This window comes from Scardinius erythrophthalmus (assembly GCF_964197995.2).
Source record: "Scardinius erythrophthalmus genome assembly, chromosome: 15".
NCBI classification, from domain to species: domain Eukaryota; kingdom Metazoa; phylum Chordata; class Actinopteri; order Cypriniformes; family Leuciscidae; genus Scardinius; species Scardinius erythrophthalmus.
The window spans coordinates 40,300,859-40,326,552 of record NC_138235.1 but is presented as its reverse complement, the minus strand read 5'-3'; the positions used below and the strand labels follow the sequence as shown (position 1 = coordinate 40,326,552).

The window sequence follows — 25,694 nt, the reverse complement described above, 5'->3', positions numbered from 1 at the left end:
TAGTTTTCTATCATAGTATTCTGTCATTATTTACTTAAATGTGGGTCTTTCCTCATACAAAGCATCATATGACTTGAAATATATAAGTCACATGGACACTTTTATGGACGCCTGCTCAATAAAGACTTCAACACAGACAAATGTTCTGTCAAGGTGCTTTTAATGGTCAGCTACGCAAAAGAAACAGATCATGCAGCATCTAAAAACTCTGGAAACTTAACAAGTGTAATATACCCAGGACTTACTATTGTTCACAAGCCCCTCTAACCAACCAAAAGTGTGAATCCTTGGATAACGCTTCGACATGGTTGCCAGATCTTTAAACCACAGGTGAAGTCTCATTCAGTGAGTTAGAGAGATTAGGTTAAAACCTAGAGATGAACGCAACTAATACGGCTTCTGGTTATTAACCAAAACACCTGCTGATTTATTTGACAAACCATAACTCAACAAGCTTGTGAATTGCATTTTTCCTATTTTGAGCAGGTGATTAAAACATCTTACCCAGAGTAATGGTTCTTGAGACGGAGATGGAGGTGTTACACTGCAAAACATGCTTTTCTTACTTATTTTTGTCTTGTTTCCAGTCCAAATATCGAACATTTCTTAAATCAAGATTAATTTACTAGATTAGTAAAGATATTAAATTTTGTTTTCTGGGGGAATTAATCAAAATGAAGTGAGTTGATGCTTAAAAAAAGCAAAATGATCTGCCAATGGGGTCAGAAAAATAATAATTCAAACAGAAACAACATTATTTTTCTCCCCATTGGCAGATCATTTTGCTTTTTTTAAGCATCAACTCACTTAATTTTGATTAATTCCCGCAGAAAACAAGATTTAATATCTTATATCATTTTACTCATCTAGTAAATGCATCTTGATTTAAGAAATGTTGATATTTGGACTGGAAACAAGACAGAAACACTGAGTAAGAGAAGCAGTTTTCGCAGTGTAAAGCTCGAGATGTGCCTGGGTTGAAATCCTCAAAACAAAAAAACAACCCACACGATGTTGAAGTAACATCTTAAAGTTTCCAATTAAAGAGCGTCCTGTGAATTATGTACAAATATACATCATTTAGTTCCTTCACAATACCTTTCAGGGATTGGTTTACAAAGCTGAATTTCACTTTATTTGATTTTTAGTGAAAGCAAACTGCGTCGAAGAGCATCTTGAAGCACTTTCCCGCTTAAAGTGCACGTGGATGATGAGGGATGAGAGAGGGACACGAGGAGAGAGATGGAAAGAGGGGAAACGGGGATAAATACGGAGAAAAGAGCATCATTCTCCGGATCGACAGCAAGCCCTGAAACCACACTGCAGATTCTGGCATCCGCTGGCCGTGTCTGCATGAGGACCTGCAGAACCAGAGACGGAAACCACTTACAAACACACAAAACAACTACATTTACAGGAGATTTACTATTAAACTGAGAAAAACAGTGTAAATCTACAACTATGCTAAAGCAATGGTGTTCAACTGATGTTTCCCAGTACAAACACACTGTAAAACATGCTTTTCTTACTTAGTATTTTTGTCTTGTTTCCAGCCCAAATATCTAAAAACTCTTAAATCAAGATGCATTTACTAGATGAGTGAAATAACATAAGATGTTATGGGGGAATTAATCAAATTTAAGTGAGTTGATGCTTAAAACTCGTTCTAGGTTCTTCGTCCGATCGTAACAAAACCAGTGCAGAAATGTTCTCTGGAGTCTGAATATAAATAATTATCGAGAAAAAAAAGTTGAAATTTCGGTTCATGTTCGCTAGGGGGCGCAAAATGAACATTGTGGGAGGAGCCAATTTTACTAAAATGGCTATAACTCGAGAAGTAAATGAGATATCTTCACCAAACTTGGTAGACGTGTATGACTTCAATCTGGGGTCACAGTAAAAAAAAAAAAAAAAAAGCTGATTGAACACTAGGTGGCTCTATAACATGAAAAAAGCATGAAAAGGGCTATAACACCTGACCGTTAGTCCGACTGACTTGAAAATTGGTATGCAGTGTCTTGGTCCAAGGCCCCATGTATGTCTATGAGGACATTGGCGTATCTCGAAAAACATGGCCGCCATCGGCCAATGAAGTTGAGCACCTATTAGACAAGGTTAACGAAGGTCGATCATAACGAAACTCGATTGGGCGTGTTCAACTCATGGCCCTAGAGGTCTGTAAGAATTTTGAAAAAAAATTATAGCCATTTGGATGGCTATAATAGGGTAATTTATAAAATGGGTGTGGCAAAATACACTAAAAAGCCTATAAATCCTAAATGAAAGCTCAGAACGTCACAAAAAGCGTGGTGAGCATATGTAACATAACATTATTAATAACCATTTTATGGAGATCGGACCATAGGTGGCGCTATAACTGTTAAAAAGCTTAAAAAAACATGTACTTCCTATGGTAAATTGCCTGCATTGGCTGTAAATGGTCTTTTCCATCTATGATGTCAGTGGATAAAAGGTTGCCAAATAAAACTTAATGTCTTTTTATGCATGTGTGCTTAAAGGCCTTAAATGCTTGAACTCTGATAAATGCTGCTTGAAATTTTAATTTAAGAAATGTTTGATATTTGGACTGGAAACAAGACAGAAACACTGAGTAAGAAAAGCATGTTTTGCAGTGTATGGACTGAAACATGTTATACGTAAACAAAATTAACTAGTATGAGCTATTTTGCATTTTTACGTTAGTTAAAAACAGGCTTCGTAACAAACCCACCCTTTACTTACCAAGATGACGTCATACTTGGGTTTGGACTTCATATGTGGAATTGTGGGCATTACAGTAATTTACATTTAGCAGACGCTCTCATATCATATCACATATCATAAACACATTCAAGGATTTACATCGTTTTTTTGTCAGCCGAACACATTTGAGCTAAAAGATTTTCACAACGAACATTCACAAAGTTCTCGGATGAAGGAATAAATTATCCCAAATAAAATAAAAATAAACTGAAATATAATGAAGTATATTAATAAAAAAATAATTTTCATTTAGTGTAAGGATGTAATAAAATAACTAGAGATAAAATAAAATTTTATAACTGATACAAAATTACGAAAACGACAAACTTCAAATATTAATAAAACTATAAAAGTAAAAAAAAAAAATAAAACTGCTCTGATGTCAGTTAATGGTCACATGACATGCAGGTGAATCTTATTTTAGTAAGTGTAATTATATTCTACAAATGATTTATTTATATTTAATAATAAAATAATAAAAATGTAAAATCAAAATGAGTAACTTTTAAAAAACAATATGAATTCATCTATAATATATTTTCAAAACCAATCGAAATATAGGCTAGAACGATCTATTATTAATAACTTTTCATCAACTCAGGAAACCCAGTCTGGGTAAATCTGATATAACAGAACATGGAGATATTTAATGTTCATTCATATATATCAACTATTATATTAAATAATAAATGTAAAAACAAAATACATTTTTATCAAAACAAATCAAAAGATAGAACTATTTATTATTATTATTAATAACTTTATCAACTCAGGAAACCCAGTTTGGGAAATTCTGACATAAATATTCAGAGATTCGTTATGTGCTTGTTAGTGAGTTATTTATTAATTAAAGGTGATGTATTTGCTGTTAATTAAAGATTCCGATAAGTTGTGTGTTCATATGGATCAGATAAGTCACGTGTTCATCATGATTCTCAGCAGTGTGAGTGTGTGATGGTGTGTTACCGTTAATGTTATCGCAGTAGTAGAAGTGCTGAGTGTTGAGGGCGGGGCAAGCGGACACCAGCTCCTGAAGCCCCGCCCCCGTGATGAGCAGACAGCCCGACAGGTTCAGATGCTCCAGTAGAGGGAGCCCTCCACGCTGAGACAGACACCTGACACACACACACACACACACACTAATACTGAAGCATGACATTTAACTGAGGTATCACAATTTGTAAAAAACATACAATGAAATTAGAGGGGCTTTCGTTCTAGGAACTACACAGCAAAACATGCTTTTCTTACTCAGTGTTTCTGTCTTGTTTCCAGTCCAAATATCTATAAATTCTTAAATCAAGACACATTTACTAGATGAGTAAAATGATAAAAGATATTATGTCCTGTTTTCCGGGGGAATTAATGTTTGTTAATGTTGATGCTCAAAAAAAGCAAAATTATCTGCCAATGGGGTCAGAAAAATAATATTGTTTCTGTCTGAATCATAGACTGTAAAAAAATATGGGCGTAGTGTGCGTGACATCACCTGTAGGTTTCTGAAGACTGTTTTTGAAGCCTAAAGTGGGCGTGGCCGACCGTCGCCATCTTGGCAGCGCGTCACTCCCAAATTTATTTATTTTTACAGTCAGACAATGAGCTGAGGTAACGTGACGGCTAACAGACGGCAGACAAACGGCTAATGATGACTAATGACCACAGCAGCGGGAATCCACCTGTCACTCAAAAGTGGACACACCCTTAATTATGCAGGCTTTATATAATTTAAACGGATGAGTTATAAAAAAATTCACCCCCTCACAGTCGTCATGAAGGGCAACATTAGCTATATAGACCAAAGCCACTTTTTGCTCCAGGCTGTAAACGTGTTTATTTCTGCTGTAAAGTTGGGCATTTCAACATGGGGGAGATGCAGATTTGACTCACTTTTGCAGCCAGTCTCTTGTGGCCAGTCGATGAACTGCAGTTTAACTCACTTCCGTGTTGGTTTCAAGAGAGAGAGACAGGGAGGTTGCCGCTTGGTTTGAATTAAGATTATTTTTCTGACCCCATTGGCAGATAATTTGGCTTTTTTTAAGCATCAACTCACTTAATTTTGATTAATTCCCCCGGAAAACAGGACTTAATATCTTATGTCATTTTCCTCATCTAGTAAATGCATCTTGATTTAAGAGTTTTTAGATATTTGGACTAGAAACAAGACAAAAACACTAAGTAAGAAAAGCATTTTTTGCAGTGTGGCCACCAGGGTGTTTCCCCGAGAACTAATGGTTCCTATAGGAACATTTTCCTGGTTGCATTCGCACCGCCAGTAGGAACTCTGAAGTGACGTGAGCCGCGCTTGTTTTGACGGCACTGAGAACAACTGAGCTTGTATTCTCTGTGTTCATTAGTTTACGATCTGTCTAACAGTCCTGTCTAATACGTTATTAGATAGAATTGTTACACACAGAAAGTAGACAGTAATGAAGAGTTATTAGCGTATGGCGTGTGGTTGATGTCCAGTGTTTCTGAGCAGAAATACATAATCATGTTTCTCTCGGTCTCCTCAAAGCTGCGCTGGGTTTCTCCTCAGCGTAAAGATTGAGAGCTCCATCTATCTCTGTTTTCAATGTCTGTAGAGTTAGTTTCTGAGTAAATATGTAGGCTGTAATCTGTGCGTTTACACACTGCTTTTTTAAAAATGGCGGGTGCTGGTGTTTCGCGTGCGTTCGGCCAATCAGCGAACACTGACGTCACTGTAGTTCCTATAGCGCTGGTTTAGACCGACTCTGAAGGAGGAGTAAATCAGTTCCTCCAAAAGGAGTTCCTAGAACTAAAATTAGAGATGCACCGATTACAATTTTCTGGGCCGATTCCGATTTCCGATTTTTCATTAAGTTTGACCTGCCGATACCGATTTTGGCCGATTCCGATTTCATTTTTTCTAACCACTTTACAGCACACACAAATATTTATTTTATATAATTTCTGTAATAGAACATTTTACAATTTGCATAGTTCACACACATCTAAAGTGCAGTGTTGTGGAAAAAACATTTCCTTTTCACATTCAATATCCAATAATTTTATATATATATATATACACATGTATTTAGCAAACGAAACGTCTGTATGAAAACAGGGAATGGCAATAAAATAATATATAAATACAAAATAAAATAAATATAGCCTTGCAGTATAAAGATATTTCTCAAAGCACACACACACAGGCCTATTGCAATCACTTGTACAAACTGAATAATAAAACAATTTTAAATGGGTACATTTTCTATAAATATTAGTCTTTGTTTTCTTTTCTGACATAGCCTACTCCAGTTCTTGTTAAAACACGCAAATTCTGTGCATTTTGGGCACTTTTTTTGTGAAACCCTATTAGGCTATTTTCCATCAAAAGTGTGATTTCCCTTTAATTGAGCGCGAGCAGTGCAGCAAATAGACTCGGCGCCGAAACACGCGCTTCACGGCTCGCGACGCTCCTGCTTGACGCTCACGCGCTGCTCCTGCTTCCGTTGTGAATGCACTCATTTATTAACATGCTCGCCGAAAAAAAAATACGCGCTTGCGGTCTGAACGGACGTAATTCACGAGGTTTTCTACATGTGCTTAGGGTGACCACCTGCTAATAAGCCCAAGCATAGGCGCCGATACCGTGGGTGCTCCGGGGCTCGAGCACCCACGGAAAATACCGAGCACCCACGTGTGCCAGACTGCCAGTAGGCGCTCTGTCTACATTCATTTAAAATTAATCATTGCAGTCGGTGATATGTGAAGCGTCTGTCACACTGTGATTGGTTATGTCGCAGTCAGTCGAGTAGTATCGCCCATAGATATCTATGGTATCGCCTGCTCCATATCCTATCCACCAATCACAGCGTTTCTCGGATGAAAAGCCTCTTTAGTGACCCTGCTCTGTACGCAGCTGCAGCGCAGTTCTTTTAATTCTGTTCCTTCTGAAGAATTATGCTTCTATAAGAATTATAGAACTCGCAATGGTGAGTTAACAAATCTAATTTTTACTGTGTGGACTTGTGTGACAGAGTCCTGCGCGGGTTCGGGTATACCCGCAAATTTTGCTCAAACGGGTGCGGGTCGGGTCGGGTCGGACACGGGGGAAACACGGGTCTAAACATGGGTTTAAAACAATCATGTGCAAACGTACAAATATATGCACATCTTTAGGAACACATCTACAAAAATATGCCCGTATTTCAAGTTAAAAAAATAATAATTTAAAATCCACATCAGTTTATTTGTGCCCACGCCCTCCCAACTTTTAAAAAGTCATGATAACCGCGCGCGCACGCGATCTGCTTGCAGTCGTCGAGATGGATGCTGAGGAGTTGAAGAAAAGAATAGCTAGATGGTAAAGTTGTCGACAAAACTGAAGAAAACAATGTTGTGAAAGGCTTTGCTGCATGCATTTTCGTGTTGGATAGCCGCAAATGTGGAACTTTATCGCGGAGGAAGCACGCAGATAACTGTTTCTGTGGTAACAAACCAAGCAGTTCTATCGAACAGTATTTTTCAAATTTAACACTGTTAAGTGTCGGCCGCTGTCCATTTCCTAAGGTTCTGAAGTGCAAAAAAATTGACTTTTTTTTTTTTTTTTTTTTTTTAAAGGGCGTACGCCCATGAGCACCCACGGAGGAAAACATAAATCGGCGCCTATGAGCCCAAGGGGGGACAAGGGGTATGTTTCTGAGGGACAATGTGGGACACTGTCTGGCGCGGCGGTGCCCCACTGGCAGACTCACTGATAGTGGTTTACCCATTTCTAGCACACCACCTTGCATAGTATTAATAATGCCCTATTCTCCTAAACGTGTAACTTTTGATGTATGCTCATGAATAGGCCAACCAATGTATTTTTTTCTAAATAAAGACTCATAATATTTTGAACATTCAATGAATTGACAGATGTACTTCCACTTAAGATTTACTATTTAATTTTATTTATTTTTCATTACAATTTATTTACTTTAAATAAATTAATGAATTATAATATAAATCTATAGGATTAACAGGAATTGTAGTTGCTCAACACCACAGGAACAGTAAAAAAAAAAGTATTTAAAAAAAATTGAACGATTGACCTCGTATTCCCCTCCATGTCCGATTGAGAAGGACGTTTTGCAAAGGTCACAAAAAGCCCTCTCGGTATCCCCCTCAACACCTTTTTAAGCCACAAATATTAATTTCCCCATTCTTGTTTCTTGTACTTACACCTTCTCTTTTTAATTGATGATGGCGTTGGCTCTCAGACAGTCTCTTTCTCGAATATTTCGAATTGGAAATCGCGCATCTAAAAGTTCCTTCCTTCCAAGTGTGTCTGGTACGTGCGTGCGTGCGCTGTCATGACAACAACGAAAAAGTTGACAACAACCTAGTCAGCAGTTCAACTGAGGGGTGGGTGTGGCAACAATAGCGTGCTGAAATGTCAAGTAATGTTCGTTTGTCTGCTTGGGGCTCGAGTATATAGAGCGACCAACTGTTTTTTGAGCAAGCATAGATTATGATTATGATTATGCGTGACACGGTCTCAATTTGCGTGACGCGTGAATTGGGCTTCAAACGCTGTGCGCGCACGCGCTACGCGGGACGGGTGGTCACCCTATATGTGCTCCGTGTGCACGTGTGATGCTGATGTTGCGCGATGTTAATTATGCGGTGCCCGAGTGCATTTGACCGGCATAAAATCGGCATTTGTCAGACTGACCGGCCGGTCGCCGGTTACGGCCGATCACGTGAAAATCGGCCAATTCCGGTCACCAGCCGATCAATCGGTGCATCTCTACCTAAAATCATTCCTAGTTCCTGCGGTGCGAACACGTCAACATCCGGGAACTTCCGCCTATAGTTCTAGGAACTATAAAAAGGTTCCTCCTGTGCGAAAGCCCCTATTATATCATGGCGGTGTTTGTTCTGTACCTCAGGCCGAGATCCGTGATCTGATAGCATCCAGACAGGCTGAGGAACCGGAGTGTTCGAAAGGCTCCTGATTGGTCAGTCCTGTTGTTACGATCAGGGCAAGATTCGCCCTCAAATGAGCATTTAGTCCGAAAATCAACACTGCCCCCTGTGGCCTGGAGGTCACAGTGCATTTCTCTCACAGTCCAGAGCGACACATCTGATGTGCAACAGGTGGAGTGACCACAGTGGGAGTCTCCCACTGAGCCATACTGCCAGGGGGAGGAGCTTATACCAGTCCTGAAGCTCCGCCTTCGGCTCCTCCTACAACAGCATGAGCCGACGCCTCCCTGCGACTCGAAAATGTGTCCACGCCCACTTCCCTGTGTAGACACGCCCCCTGGTTTGCTCCAGTCGGCTGCGTCCTCGATGTCGGCTAGTTTCACCGGATCAAGAACCCACACGTGGGCGGGGCCACAGCCTGAGCCACGCCCACCAGGTCTCCGCTTGAATATGAGATCCTGGCAGCTGCGTCCTATTGGCTGAAGGGAGTGCTCGTCTTGTAGTTTGATGGGAGAGGGCGGGGCTTTCAGCAGTTTGGCTCTGCGATCCGGATTGGACGCCGTTAAGTCGCCCAATCCCAGAGAGAGAATCTTCAGCGTGCGGTCGGTGATTTTGTCGCAGCCCGACAGATCCAGGTGCTCTAGAGTATGACACACCCCCAACTCCGCCCAGCTGGAAAAACACAACAGAGTAACTGAAATATTCATGGGATCCACAAAATCAACATGCCAAGACTTTATGAGTGAGTCATTGAATCAATCATTCATTCAAGAGATTCATTAAAAAAACAGATTCATCCGGAAATGAAACATTTGATGTCTATATGAGTGAGTCATTAAATCATTCATTCAAGAGATTCATTAAAAAAACAGATTCATCCAGAAATGAAACATGTGATGTCTATATGAGTGAGTCATTAAATCATTCATTCAAGAGATGTTCAAAAAACACTGATTCATCTAGTAATGAATAAAGTGGGCTCCACAAAATCAACATTACAGTATATCAAATACACACACACGCCGATATGAGCAGTCAATGCCAAACGTTTTGAACATCCAATCAGAAGAGCCAACCTGTGAAAGGCGGAGTCAGAGACGTCAGTCTGCGTGAGGTCCAGGTGAGTCAGGTTTGGGCACAAACTGAGGATCTGTCGCACCTGGAAGGAGAAAATAATATTATATATTATACAGTATTATTTCATTGTTCCCAGATAGGTTTAAAAACAACTATTAATTCAATGTTATAATAATAATAATAATAATAATAATAATGATAAGAAATCATGAGTTTAAAAGCAGGATAGACCAGTTAAATATGGTTAATATTTAAGTAACATATTTAACTAGATTTCATAGACATATTAGAGCTGCACGATCAAGATCGCAATCTCGATTCAAACACCCATGTGATCATTACATTACATCATTACACCATGTGTGTATCATTACATCCTTACACCAGTAGGTGGAGACAAGTGACTGTTAAAACATGTGTTTGTCATTGAATCATTCACTCGAGAGATTTGTTCAAAAACACAGATTCATCCAGTAATGAATCAAGTGAAGTATTTATAAGTGAGTCAATGAATCATCCATTCAAGAGATTCATTCAAAAACACTGATTCATCCAGTAATGAAACAAATGAAGTCTTTATGAGCGAGTCACTGAATCATTCATTCAAGAGATTCGTTCAAAAACACAGATTCATCCAGTAATGAATCAAGTGAAGTATTTATAAGTGAGTCAATGAATCATCCATTCAAGAGATTCATTCAAAAACACTGATTCATCCAGTAATGAAACAAATGAAGTCTTTATGAGCGAGTCACTGAATCATTCATTCAAGAGATTTGTTCAAAAACACTGATTCATCCAGTAATGAAACAAGTGAAGTCTTTATGAGTGAGTCACTGAATCACGATCTTGAGCGACTGCTCTTCAGTGCTCAGTTTGGTCATGTGTGAGTGTTTGTTGATCACATGATCTGAGTAACGTACCATCTTGCTGGAGACAGTGGAGCTGTAGGCCAGGCTGAGCGAACGAACGGACGAGCCGACGACAGGCAGAAGCTTCTGGATCATCCCGTCGAGAAGAGTCTTCTCTCTCTGAACCGCATTAATGGCTGGAGACCCTTCACACGCCTCCTCTGAACACAGCAGACAACAGCAGTGAACATACGCTTAGAAGTGCTTCATTCATAAAAAGAAATTAAACCTGTATATTAAACTCTATTTTTTATTTTAGGTACATTAAAACAGAACCCTAGAAAAAAATCGATTTGTGGCTTTTGAGAAGCACGTTTTAAAAAAACAATTAATCGAAAAATCTTTTTTTTTTTTGCCCAGCCCTAATTAAACAGTACCGTTTGAAGTTTTTGGGTCAGTAAGAATGTTTATTTCACAGCTACGGCCCGCGGGATCATGGGAAATGTAGTTCTAAGCGAAGGCTGACCTGATTCGTCGACGTCTGCGTCCTCGTCCCACTCCTGATAGGCTCGTCCCTCGTCCTGGAGACTCTTCACCCAATCATCATCCGGCTCCTGGTCCAACTCGCCCGGAGGACCACAGTAATAGTCCCCTACAAACACCATAACAACCAATCACAGCTGACCTACAGGCGGCATATACACTGAGACGCTGTATCCCACAATGCAACATACTGACTCGATCTTCATTTTCTCCATTAAAACTGCATTAAAAATTAATATTAACGCTTTTTATTTTTTTAGATGACTGGACAACGTGCTGAATTAAACACGTGGCATTAATGCAGTTTTTTATTACAATTTCATTAATTAATAAAAATAATAAAACAAAACATATAAATGCATTATACACATTGCTGTAATGCAGTTTTTTAATTACAATTTCATTAATAAATAAAAATAATAAAACAATTAAAAATATTTTTTTTTATAAATGCATTAAACACGTTGCAGTAATGCAGTTTTTTAATTACAATTTAAATAATTAATAAAAATAATAAAACAAAAAATATAAATGCAGGATATCAACATTTTTAATCCAAGTTTTATAATTACAAAAAAACATTATAAATACAATTCACTAATTTAGTATATAATTTAAGTTTTATGATTATAAAAATATGTAAAATATAATTCACTAAAGGAGTATAGTACTATTTTTAATTAAAGTTTTGTAATATAAAAATAATTAAATAAAAAAATAAAAACAATTCACTATAATTAATGTTTTTTAATTAAAATTTTATAATTAATTGTACAAATATTTTAAAAAATAATTCACTAATGCAGTACACTACTGTTTTAAATTAAAGTTTTATATTTAATTCTAAAAAACATCAAAAAAATTATTCACTAATGGTGTTTGAAATTAGTTTTATAATATAAAAAAATAAAAAAAATTCGCTAATGTAGTATACTACTGTTTGTAATGAAAGTTTTATAATTAATTCTGAAAAACATAAAAAAAAACATTATTCACTAATGCGGTTTGAAATTAGTTTTAAAATATAAAAAAATATAAAAAATTAAAAAAATAATTTGTTAAAGTAGTATTTACATTTTTTTATAAGTTTTATAATATAAAAAAAGAGTTCACTAATGCAGTAAACTACTGTTTGTAATGAAAGTTTTATAGTATAAAAATAATTACATCATTTGAATAATGCAGTATATTACTGTTTTTTTAACTAAAATTATATTAATTTTATAATATAAAATGTAAATCAAAATGTATAAAATATTTGCTATGTAGTATATAATTTTTTTAAATAAAGTTTTTAATATAAAAATAAAATTAGCTATTATTGTTTTTTTAATTAAAGTTACTTAATTATAAAATATAAAATAAAAATAAAAAAACTCACTGTAGTAATATTTATTTCATATTTCAATATAAATGTAATATTTAATTAAATTTAAAATCTTTTTAAAAGAAACCATGAATTAAACATTTATTTTCTACCTGCCTTTAAAGTCCCCGTGAACCGGAAGTTGCAAACGACTTTTCTCCAGTGTTATGACGTATTTCCCAGTGAAAGGGAATATTGAACAGAGGGCAGGGTTTTACTCTAGCGCTCCTCCTCTCCATCTCTGCTCATAACAGACTAACGGTTTGAGGGGAGTGGTTAAGCGTTGCCCAAACCAATTCCTCAAACCTACGTCATCAGAGAAGGTCCTCCAATGCAGAGGGGAGGGGCATTTTCAGATTTTGATTAAAGATTACCATGGTAAAAAATTTTTTTTTTAAATATTTTCTTGCACGGATTAATTGTTCACCACAAGACTAGTAATATGCGCTAACAAAGTAAATAGGGTCAATTTTGATTTCATGGGGACTTTAATACTCAATCATTGGTGCACATTCATATACTAAAGGGAAAATATCTTTCATCTTAAAGTAATAAACAGGACTCGGCTGATGTTTGGTCACAAGAGGGCGATAAAGACACATGAACTCAAAGCTGACACTATTTATTTATCAGAAATGAGTGATTTGTGAAGGATCATGTGACACTGAAGACTGGAGTAATGATGCTGAACATTCAGCTTTGATCACAGGAATAAATTACACTTTACTGTATATTCACTCCCGATCAAAAGTTTGGGACCGGTAAGATTTTTTATGTTTTTAAAAGAGTCTCTTCTGCTCACCGAGGCTGTGTTTAATATGATGATTTGATGATCAAAAAACATTCATTATTAGTATTAATGTTGAAAACAATTATTTACATTTTATTTCAGGATTCTTTGATAAATAGAAAGTTCAAAAGAACAGCATTTATCTGAAATAGAATCTTTTGTAACATTAAACACTACTGTTCAGAAGTTTGGGGTCAGTAAGAATTTATATTTAATTTTTTGGGCGAAATAAATAAAAGAAATCAATACTTTTATTCATCAAGGATGAGTTAAACTGATCAAAAGTGACAGTAAAGACATTTATGATGTTACAAAAGCTTCTATTTCAGATAAATGCTGTTCTTTTGAACATTATATTCGTCAAAAAATCCTGCAATAAAATGTAAACAACTGTTTTCAAAACAGGACATAATATCTTATAATAACCTTATGTATAATAAGAGTTTTTAGATATTTAGACTGGAAACAAGACAAAAACACAGCATGTTTTGCAGTGTGTATCCCCACTTCACATGTATGTGTGTTAAGAGTGTGTGTTGACGCACCTCTGGCCCAGCGTACGGGGTACAGGTGTCTCCACAGCGAGCCGGTCCTGGACACCTGAGCCCAGATGTTGCACACCTGCCCGCAGCGACACAGGTCCGCCGGACCCAGGAAGCGGAACACCTTGAGGAGCAGTTCCTGAGGCAGAGCCGAGATGGAGGCGCGCTCGCTGCCCCGCTCTGAGGGACACAACACATCCAACCACTGACACATGACATCTGAACCTCTGAGACCAACCTGAGGCCACAGCACGCTCGCACGGTCACATGGTTTACACTCAACTCAGGGGAAACTTCAGGTTTGCATCAGACTTCAATGCGGAAGGAGGTTGAGAAATCCAGTGCTAGAGTAACACGGGCAATGCCTGGCCTAAGAGGTCAAAGGTCATCTGATAAAGATGACGCAACCGAAGTGTCACTTAAGGCAAAGAACTTATATTGACAAGAAGTGAAAGCCAATAGAACGTTCCTTTGCAACACCAGCGCTACGCTTCCGCCATTTTGGGGTGAAAGCGACTCGGCGGTCCACTAGCTTCTCGCTATCGCTATGGCAATATTAAAAAATAAATAAATATGCAGGCTGAATGATGACAACACAGAATAGCGTACAATCACTAGATTAGTGACCATTAACAGTTTATTTGACAGACTTTATGATTAAGTCTACCTCTTTTTTTTCACAAAACCTTTAAGAACCTTTACCGTTCTGTAAGATCCAGGGGATTTAAACGTACAATATATATTTCAGACCTAGTGGAGTAATAGTAACTAATAATAGTAATAGTAAATGTGTAAAGTTACACAAAAAAAATGGAAATACTCAATAAAGTAGGCTAAAAAAAATGACCTACTGAATGGTTGGATTCCACAACCGATAACTTAAAACACAGACTATAAGACAGAGGCTGTAGGTGTCATAAAATTTACTGATGACTTAATGTTGCGTTCTTTTATTCCACTTTGACTTCTCTTTCGTCGTCATTCTGTCTGTTTCTGTGTATCTGTGCTGTTTTCCAGCTGGCATTTTCACTCCAAAATGGCGGCCGCGCTACCGACGCGCCACCTAGTGGCTGTTACCAAAAGAGCATCAGAGTTTCACCTCTTGCCTTCTATACTCTTTGCTTAAGGAGTGGTATAATGCCCTTTTCACAGGATGTAAAATAAGTCTCTGATGTCCTCAGGGTGTGTATGTGAAGTTTTAGCTCAAAATACTCAACAGATATGTTTATATAGCATGTTGAAATTGTCACTTTTTGGGTGTGTATACTATTACTATTGTGATATTTCAATGTAAAATAAAAATGAAGTATTTAAGAAAAATAATAATAATAATAATAATAATAATAATAATACCAAAACAAAATTATTAAACAGTATAACTGCGAAAAATACACCACTTATATTTATGGCTGTCTTAATTTATGCATTTATTGAAAACTTTAAATATAATTCAACTTAATAAAAAAAGAGAGCTAAATAAAATAAATTTTAAATCTTACATATATTATATTATATTATATATATATATATATATATATATATATATATATATATATATATATATATATATATATACACACTATCAAATATAAATTTGCTGTGCTTGTTTGAAGGGCTGCACAGATTGACGATAAATAATAGTAATACTGATAGTATAATAAGCAATTTTACATTAAGTCATATATAATATAATAATAAAAATTAATCATAAATAAAGATTGAAATAGTTAATAATTTAAATAAAACGGCCCATATGATTTCCTTTACTGCTGTGAAGACTAATAATTAAGTGTTTATCATATAATAATATAATTTCCAAAGGAAGACTATAGAATCTTTTTTTATACATTATATTTTTATACTTTGTATACTTTGTATATATTTTTATATCTTTATTCTTTACTCCCGTGCTTCTTCCAACCCCACCGTAAAAGGAGAGGCGATATCGCTCATTTGATGGCATTTCTTTAGACCGTTTTCAAAGACTGCACGATATCTAACATTTAAAAATCATAGTATATTGTGAAATCACAAAGGCTGCGATTCAGTTAAATAAATACATGCATGTTTCAGAGTGAAGCGTTGCGCCAAACGTTAATTGTTCACATGCGCGATGGTTACGCGTTTCTCCGAGCGGCTCAGTTCACAGTAAATGCTGCTCCACACAAACTCACTCTCTGTATGTGCTGCTTGTTCGAGTTTCCAGACTATTGGCTATTGTTCACTTGTTAAATTATCTGAGTACTCGATTAATCGTCAAAATAATCATCCGATTACTTGAACACCTAAATGCTATTTATTCACTTGTTAAATTATCTGAGTACTCGATTAATAGATTACTTGACCACCAAAAGGCTATTGTTCACTTGTTAAATTATGCGAGTACTCAATTAATCGTCAAAATAATCATCCGATTTCTTGAACACCTAAAGGCTATTGTTCACTTGTTAAATTATGTGAGTACTCAATTAATCATCAAAATAATCATCTGATTACTTGAACACCAAAAGGCTATTTATTCACTTGTTAAATGATCTGAGTACTCGATTAATAGATTACTTGAACACCTAAAGGCTATTGTTCACTTGTTAAATGATCTGAGTACTCGATTAATAGATTACTTGAACACCTAAAGGCTATTGTTCACTTGTTAAATGATCTGAGTACTCGATTAATAGATTACTTGAACACCTAAAGGCTATTTATTCACTTGTTAAATTATCTGAGTACTCGATTAATCGTCAAAATAATCAACCGATTACTTGAACACCTAAATACTATTATTCACCTGATAAATTATCCGAGTACTCGATTAATCATAAAAATTTTGATTAGGGACTCACCGTCTTCGGTCTTCTCGTGGTCGGAGTATTTGAAGGCCTTGTGCAGCTCCTCAGCTTGACTCCAGAGGTTCAGGCCCTTCAGCACGTCGGCGGCGGCGGAGCTCCAGGAAGGATTATTGCAGTGTTGCAGCATCACCTGACGCTTGATGGCCTTCAGCTCCTCGTACGTGAAGTACTCCATCAGCATGGGCTGATACACCTGAGAACACGCACAACTCATCAGACGGACACAGAGAGAGACCACACATCTGACGGGACGAATGCAAACTTAAGGTTAAAATAATGCACTTTAAATTCTGCATTATGGATCTGCAGGAATGCCATTGCAAAATTCTATTTCTATATATTTAAAGGTTTTATTTGCTGAAAATTCAGCTTTGATCACAGGAATAAATTACACTTTACTATATATATTCACATAGAAAATTTTGAATTGTAATAATATTTCACAATTTTAATGTATTTTTAATCAAATAAATGCAGCCTTCGTGAGCAGAAGATTTCAAAAATGAAAAAAAAAAAAAAAAAAATACAGACCCCAAACTTTTGAATGGTAAGGTGTTTATAAAAAAAAAAAAACATACACAAACACGACTAATATATTTCCAACAAAATTTTATATTTATTGAAAGGTTGGATTATTAATTGAATCTTAGGATATACTTTATAAAATAAAAATAAATCAAAGGTCGTCATTAAACCTGATCAATTTTAGATGCAATTTTATGCTGTAGTATTAGTATGATGTTGAATGTTAAAAATAGTGCTTCGCATCCAAAATAAAAGTTTGTTTACATAATATGTGTGTGTACTGTGTATAATTATTTTGTATATATATAAATACACACATATGCATGTACATATTTAAGAAATACATTTATTTAATATTATATATAAATATATTACACATTTTTCTTAAATATACACATGCATGTGCATTTATATATACAAAATAATTATACACAGTACACACACATATATTATGCAAACACAAACTTTTATTTTGGATGCGATTAATCACGATTAATCACGATTAATCGTTGTTAAAAATGAGTCTCACCTCCTCTTCCTCTTTCATATGAGGAAGGAAATCCTGAGTGAACGCCTCCAGCCTCTCCTTCAGCTGCTGCGCGTAATTCAGCTGCTCGTACTCGCTCTGAAACAACAACACCGCGGTGAAAAAAGACATGTTTGAGCATGAAAAGTGAGTTATCCTCTATATCAGTGTCAGTGTTTCTGAACTCCTGAAACGCCTCCACTGTAGTCTTGAGTTTCTTCTGGGAATGAACACGTCACAATATTCCTCATTATAATAATTCGTACGCAGAATAAAGGGGCGGGGCCTGGTTGAGTTAGTTAGTAGTGTGTTAAACTGGCGGTTATGGGAAGGGGCGGGACATTTCCCAAACACACTCGAAGCGCTCGACCAATCACAACACACTGATCCAGCAGACCAATCAGAACACAGTGTGCTTTTCAGAAGGAGGGGCTTCATAGAGACAGGAAGTAAACAGAACGTTACTGACAGACTGGGAAGAGAGGAGCCGCAACAATGGAGAATATGAGGAAAATAATCAACATTCAAGCAGGAAAACCTGTTCTAGTAGAGACCAACATCAAGACTTTGTGAAAGGGCGTAATAAGGCGTCTTTAAAAGGACTATTGATTTCTTAAGAAGTCAGTTTGCTCAGCACATTTCTCTTGAAACCGACACAAGGCGTTTCCGCTGCAGATCATTATGCTGTGTCACGATTACGAGACTACAAAAGCCACAACAAACGAGTCTGTGCTGCGACTGACAGATGATTCAGACACTCAGCTTAATTAACATGTTCTTCTGTAACATGAAAGATGCTTAAAAGACCATTTCATTGTTGCTTTGGAACTGTTTTTCTTAATAGATTATTAGGGGTGGGAATCTTTTACCATCTCACGATTCGATTCGATTCCGATTCTTGAGGCTACGATTCGATTCAAAATCGATTTTCGATTCAAAAAGATTTTCGATTCAAAACAATTCGATTTTATTCATAATGATTTCTAATCAGGTTTCTGATCATGATCTACTCTCATCTGCTTTGCTATACAGAATGACAAACATAATAACAGACATTAAAGTGTCTTTTTCACATTTATTAAGTTCAATTCTCAGGGAAGTGCCTTTTATCAAAAACATTGAAAAAATGTTTTTACTTGGTACTTTTAAAGCAAAGTATTTATGATGACCCATAACGAACTTACTTCTAATACTTCCTATATTAATTTTATTAATAAAACAAATGGAAGTGATTTGGCAAGTCAACTGTAAGGTTACATTTGCCAGCATATGTCCCAACATTGCTGAGAACCAACAGGAAAATAAATGTGTGCTTGTACTAGCAGCATACTTGTAGTAAATTAATACAAACTTCAACATATTCTGAATCTCTAGCATAGTAGCATTTAATAATAGACTTCTAACCAACATCCTCTTGTTATTTCCAATGAGCAATAATATTGCTGCAATATAATCCTTCATACAAAAAAAAAAAAAACATTTTGCTGTAGCAAATTCACAAACAGTTTTCGTTCAAAAATATAGAATTATGTACCAGAAGCTATCATAACGTATAATGCTTGTGGACTTACACATATTCTGAATAATTAGTTACATACAAAGTCGCTCTTGACTTATAGTACACAACTAAATAATAAAGAGTTATGACTTGAAATTTTTGCTGTATACCACAATCAAAAACAGCTTATACAAAGAAAGTGAATGAACGTCTGCAGAGAGTAACTTACAGTCAAAATGTAACTTTTTGTGACTGGCATTGCACATTTGGCGCTTAGCCATCATGCGTCCGTTATGTGCGCGTCTCTGTTATGTGCACGCCACAGACTGTCCGCGCACGTGCACGTCCGCTTCAGAGTTCCGCCTTTTGCGTTCCGTCAATGTTACGTTATTAGAATTTTTTTTTTTTTTTTAGAAAATCGATTTTTGACATTTGTGAATCGATTCAGAATCGTCCACGTCCCGAATCGCGATTCATCTAAGAATCGATTTTTTCCCCCACCCCTATAGAGCTCGGGCGTAGACGTTATGGAATGATGCATTGTGGGTAACCACGGCCATTTTAGAGGCAACGCAGAAGTGTTCGGAATAAAGTAATAGCGTAGCCGACCGGTCTCCACCGGCACCGAGAAAGAAAGAGAAAAAGTTATGGGCCGTGACAAAAAAAGTTGGCTATACCGTATACTGACAAACTTAATAATGAAGCCAAACAACGCTACTTAAAAAAAAAAAAAAAAAAAAAAAAAAAAGATTTGATCCCTATGAATAAAGTCTGGAGGTGGCTAATACCAAGCCTCAGTTTCCCTGATATTTTCCTACCTGGTCTGTGGAGTAGCGCTTACATCTCCGATCCAGAGCCGGATTTACAATTTCCTGTGCCCTCGGCAACAACATTCACACACACATTTTAATTGTTTAATAAACAAATGGTTTTTATTTTGTCACATTTGGCTGCAAAGATGAGGTTGACGATGCTGATTGGCGATCTTTGCTGTAAGTGAACGCGCCAGAGAGAAATGCAAATTGCATACGGATTAACTTACATAAGCAGAGAGCTGTCTGTTTTCTTTCGTTTTGAATTGTTTGTTTAAAAGTAGACACTTTTAGAAAAGTAGAAACTTGTCACTGGAGGCTCACTTGCAGTTCACAAATGGATGAGTGCAAGATCTGCAGATCTACAAAGTAAACGCGGAGAAAACAATCGTTCGCACCGTTAACCAAGCATCAGTAGTGACACACACACACACACACACACACACACACACACACACACACACACACGTACACTTGTCAGATTCTGTGAGCTACGAAGCTTGTCTATGCGGGTTTGTTACACTTCAGGAGTAATTTATCATACGTGCAATAATCCACTGTTTTCGTCCGGTAGTATACTGACGACCAGCGGCGACCCAAGCCATTCGACGAAAATAGGGAAAACTAATATGATTTATGAGGCGTTTGCCCTGTCGATCATGAGACCGATTACAGCAGTTCACAATACAGCAATACTGAACCATTTTCCAGAAAATAACCTAAATGAATGACCAAATGATCAACGTTACCTACTGCCTACTATACGCTACTATACAGTACAATCTCTTACTTCCGTACCGTGATTCCCACAATGCATTGCGGCGTGACGCAACGATCCCGAGCTCTTATAGATTATATGTATTTCATACTGTTTATATCAATATCTTCTCTACATGCACTTCATAAATATATACACATTCACATACGCACGCATATATGCATGAATACATATTACACATACATTTACATGCTATTTACCTCTGGTTTTTGATATTTGTTGTTACACTGTTTTTTTATTAGGGTTATTATTGTTAACTAGAACTAAAACCATTAAAAAAAAACATTCATTACTTGAAATAAAATGAACGTTAACTGAAATAAATTAAATATACAACTTATTATTTATAATGCATTTATTTTTATTAATGTTACTTAATGTAATAAAATAATGTAACTATTTAAAAAATATCAAAAACATGACAACTAAAATTCAAATTAAACTGGAAAAAAAAATCCAAATATTAATAAAAATTATAATAGTATAATAAATAAGCTAAGCTAACACGACATGCGAGGTCTGAGTACGAGCTGCGTCTCTCTCTAAACAGTTCAATAACGCTGTAAAATCACAGATGAACTGTTTTGATACGCTGACGTCTGCATGAGAATTAATTAAGTTATTATAAACTCAAGATCAACTTCATTCTTTCCATTTTCCGGACAGGAACTCAGAGCAGGATTTCCCAACGCCCTGTAAATAATCAAGTGGAAAATTCCCCAATATTTGGCAAGTTTGGACTTTGTCTATTTTGGATGATTGAATGAGGTTTTGTTAAAATACGTAAACAGAGAGTCATATAACACATGTTTTGTCTGGTCTCTGTGACGTCACGGCTGACGGTCGCTCGGTCTGACCACGAGTGTCCATGACATCATCAGTGATCAGCAGTGTTCAGTTTCACAAGACGAGTGTGAAAGTGCCAAACATCAGTGTGTTGAATCACACTCTTTTGAATCACACTCACATTTTTGAAACTGTTTATTTTAATCGGAATGGAACGAAACTTGGTAAAGGTTTTGGCACTTGCTGTGTGAACACACACGCACGCACGTACGCACGCACGCACGTACGCACGCACGTACGCACGCACGCACGCACGTTAAGTTTTTTTCAGTTCTATGCTCAAAAAGTGAATAAATGGATTATAAATACAGCGTAAATATAATGTAGTAACATAAAATCCCCTAAAAATACATAGCAAATAAAAAACATTATTGAACTAAAACATAGTACATTTATTTAATTGAAAAAAATATATATATATAAATATATAATATTATATTATAAATATAATATAATATATTATATATATTATAAATATATAATATTATTATATATATATATATATATATTAAAAAAAATCTGTCATTTTTGACCAACACGCGAAGAGTGTGTAATTTCTGCTAAAGCAATCAAACATAAGACCTCTGACACACACACACACACACACACACACCTTGACGCTGCGCAGCCCCTTCTCAAACAGCGACAGCATCTCGGAGAGCTTGTTGTCGGCGTGGACATGATAGACCATCTGACTGCGTTCCTGCAGAAGCTCGATGATGCATTTGTTCTCGATCTGCTCGTGCATCTTGAACTCCTTAAAGGTGGCGAGGAGCGACTGCAGAAAGGAGCGGAAATCCCTGTTGTTGGAGAAGTTCGTCTTGGAAAGCTGTGGGGAAAACACGAAACAAGCAGTGAAACATCCAGGAGCTGAAGAGTTACTGATGCATGAATGTAAACAAGAAACTAAATCAGTTACAAATAAAAGAGTATATCTCTTTCAGAGTGATATATCAGTCAGGCCCAAGGTTTTTATCGTACAAAAAAAAGAAAAAGAAAAGTAAAACCATTTAAAAAAAATTTTTACATTTAACAAAAAACATTGACTGAAATAAAATAAAATGTATTAAAAAATATATAAATAATATATTTGCCCCAAAAGGAACATGATGGTGGAAAAAATATGGTATGGGAGGAAAAATATATTTCAAAGCTTTTGCGTTCGCTTGAGAAAGTTTTGCATTCTCTCCCGAAAGTTCCCAAAAGTTCTGTGTTCATTCCCAAAAGTTTTGTGTTCTCTCCCGAAAGTTTTGCGTTCTCTCGAAAGTTCCCAAAAGTTCTGCGTTCTTTCCTGAAAGTTTTGCGTTCTCTCCCGAAAGTTCCCAAAAGTTCTGTGTTCGTTCCCGAAAGTTTTGTATTCTCCCCCAAAAGTTCCCGAAAGTTTTGCGTTCTTTCCTGAAAGTTTTGCGTTCTCTCCTGAAAGTTCCCAGAAGTTCTGCGTTCGTTCCCGAAAGTTTTGTATTCTTCCAGAAAGTTTTGCGTTCTCTCGAAAGTTCCCAAAAGTTCTGCGCTCGTTCCCGAAAGTTTTGCGTTCTCTCCCGAAAGTTCCCAAAAGTTATGCGTTCGTTCCCGAAAGTTTTGTGTTCTTTCCTGAAAGTTTTGCGTTCTCTCCCGAAAGTTCCCAAAAGTTCTGTGTTCGTTCCCGAAAGTTTTGTATTCTCTCCCAAAAGTTCCCGAAAGTTTTGCGTTCTTTCCTGAAAGTTTTGCATTCTCTCAAAAGTTCACAAAAGTTCTGCACTCGTTCCCGAAAGTTTTGCGTTCTCTCCCGAAAGTTCCTAAAAGTTCTGCGTTCGTTCCCGAAAGTTTTGTGTTCTCTCCCGAAAGTTCCCAAAAGTTCTGCGTTCGTTCCCGAAAGTTTTGTATTCTCTCCCAAAAGTTCCCGAAAGTTTTGCGTTCTTTCCTGAAAGTTTTGCATTCTCTCAAAAGTTCACAAAAGTTCTGCACTCGTTCCCGAAAGTTTTGTGTTCTCTCCCGAAAGTTCCCAAAAGTTCTGCGTTCGTTCCCGAAAGTTTTGCATTCTTTCCTGAAAGTTTTGCATTCTCTCCCGAAAGTTCCCAAAAGTTCTGCGTTCTTTCCTGAAAGTTTTGCGTACTCTCCCGAAAGTTTAAGTTGAAGTACTAAAATAACTAAAGCTAAAATTAATAAAAACAATGCAGACATTTAAAAAAATAATAATAAATGACAAAAAGTTAAAAACACAAAATTACTCAAATTTAACTCAAATTAAACTAAAAAAGGAAAATATAAAACTAAATATTATCAAAAACTATAATAGTATATCAATGCCACTAAAATAACACTAGTCAGGCCTATAAATCAGATAATATTTCGATTCGGAGAATATGACAGGAATTTCATGTACGACTCATGGCATCAATAAATTGAACGATTAAAAAATTATTGATCATAGTCCTTTCTAGATCAGAGGTTTTCAAACTGAGGTCCATGAATAAAAATAAAGAATTAAAATAAATAAATTATTTATTTAAATAAATAATAATAAAATAAGATCTAACTAATAAAATAAATTGATAAAAATATACAAATTATTAAAATTAACACAAAATAAAAAACGATTTATATAAATAATACATAGCAGTGGAGTACTATAGTGCACTGGGGAATAAATAAAAGAAAAATTTACCATTTGAAACTAAATATTTAACAAATACTATTTTACACATTTATAACATTCATTTTCCCCAGTATAAATTACGTTTTAATACATATAAATATATAGCTGGCTTTTAAATTTTAAGATGGCGGTCCCTCACACAAAGATGATCATATCTGAAAGATTGAAAACACGCGTTGGCCATTAAACACTCATAGCATTAGTGTTATATAACGCTGGATGTGTTAAACGAGTTCAGATGAGTGTGTAGATGCACGAAACAACAAACTACTGACACAGCAACACACACACACACACACACACACACACACACACACACACACACACACACATTTGTGTATTACATAAGCATTGTGTGTGACTTGGCTGAACATGGGCTGAACTGAAGCTACACACACCCACTGAAACCATTAAAATCTTCATAATCTCCATGCAAACCTGTTCAGAATAAATGACAGTAATCTGACTGAATCAGACTAATAAACCATCTCACTTTAACACCTCACATCTCAATTTCAGATGTTTAGAGTTTAAAGACAAATACATTCATCAGCGAAGCGTATAAAGTGCATTTAAAGTGTGTTTTCAATCTAGAAATGATCTGATTATAGATCAGATACACTGAATGTGGTGTAATTCACATCTGTGTGAATGTTTAACACAGATTACAAGGGTTAAGATGCGTTTAGAAGTAATGTTGTGTTAGGAAATCAATAGGCCTATAGAACAAAGATCAAAAAAAGTATTGTTTTTAATCAGACGCAGCATATTTCCACATCTCACGTGGTGTCTGAGTGTTTATATTATTAGTAGTAGTATTATTCAATACAAAATAGAGTGTTTTTACATATCTGAGATCAGACTGTGGTCAGACATTCACAATAAATGCAACATCGGCTTATTATTGTGTTTATATTACATTTAATAAAGTCTGTTTTCGTGCAGATCTGAGATCAGACATTCACATTAACCTCTCATACTCTGGCTATAAGCTCATATGCTCAGAATTGGTTAAAATCTTTACAGCATATAGATAAAGATAGCGTATCTGCGCTGATCTGAGATCAGATCGTTATCAGACGTTTATAATAAACTCTGTTCTCTGTCTATTAACAGTTAGCCGTTTGGCTAACACTAACGTTAGCTCTCCTCAAACAAACACATCGTCGGACCGCTTAAAACCACTTTAATTGGTGAAATGAGAGATAAAACAGGTCTGACACGAACCTTCTCGCTGTAGAGCTCCACCAGCTGCTTCATGCGCCAGTGTGGCCCGGTAAAAACATCCACCTCGTCGGGGAAAGGAGCCATCGCGACTCCATCAGCGGCTCCGGGACTGAACACTGCAGGGGAGGCCAG

General features: G+C 36.3%; 2 protein-coding genes across 3 annotated transcripts in view; one reads left to right on the top strand and one right to left on the bottom strand.

Annotated features, from left to right (window-relative positions):
- The window catches only part of ftr92 (finTRIM family, member 92), a 15,186-nt gene extending 13,288 nt beyond the window's left edge, over positions 1-1,898 (top strand). The window contains exon 7 of the transcript XR_014031702.1: positions 1,149-1,898. The gene's annotated coding sequence lies outside the window, so the exon portion shown is untranslated. The remainder of the gene's footprint in view (positions 1-1,148) is intronic.
- Positions 146-25,694, bottom strand: fbxl5 (F-box and leucine-rich repeat protein 5). Of its 2 annotated transcripts, XR_014031701.1 has the most exons (12): positions 25,563-25,694; positions 22,314-22,529; positions 17,770-17,865; positions 16,710-16,908; positions 13,870-14,046; positions 11,152-11,277; positions 10,698-10,846; positions 9,774-9,856; positions 8,656-9,369; positions 3,730-3,878; positions 1,025-1,361; positions 146-576 (listed from the first exon to the last, which is right to left on the bottom strand). XR_014031701.1 is itself a non-coding variant. In XM_081386720.1 (11 exons), exons 1-11 carry the CDS (start codon positions 25,644-25,646, stop codon positions 1,285-1,287), a joined length of 2,070 nt encoding a protein of 689 aa, XP_081242846.1. In that variant the 5' UTR covers positions 25,647-25,694; the 3' UTR covers positions 146-1,284. The 2 variants fall into 2 exon arrangements, 1 of the variants encoding a protein (XP_081242846.1); XM_081386720.1 differs by having other exon boundaries at positions 146-1,361.

Excerpts from the sequence above, each read along its gene's own strand:
- fbxl5 (XM_081386720.1), bottom strand. The coding sequence starts at position 25,646 with ATGGCTCCTTTCCCCGACGAGGTGGATGTTTTTACCGGGCCACACTGG. Across the intron at positions 16,909-17,769 it reads ATATGAAAGAGGAAGAGGAG|GTGTATCAGCCCATGCTGAT; the intron begins GTGAGACTCATT and ends GCGTGTTCTCAG. Across the intron at positions 11,278-13,869 it reads CCCCGTACGCTGGGCCAGAG|GGGACTATTACTGTGGTCCT; the intron begins GTGCGTCAACAC and ends TGGTGTTTGTAG.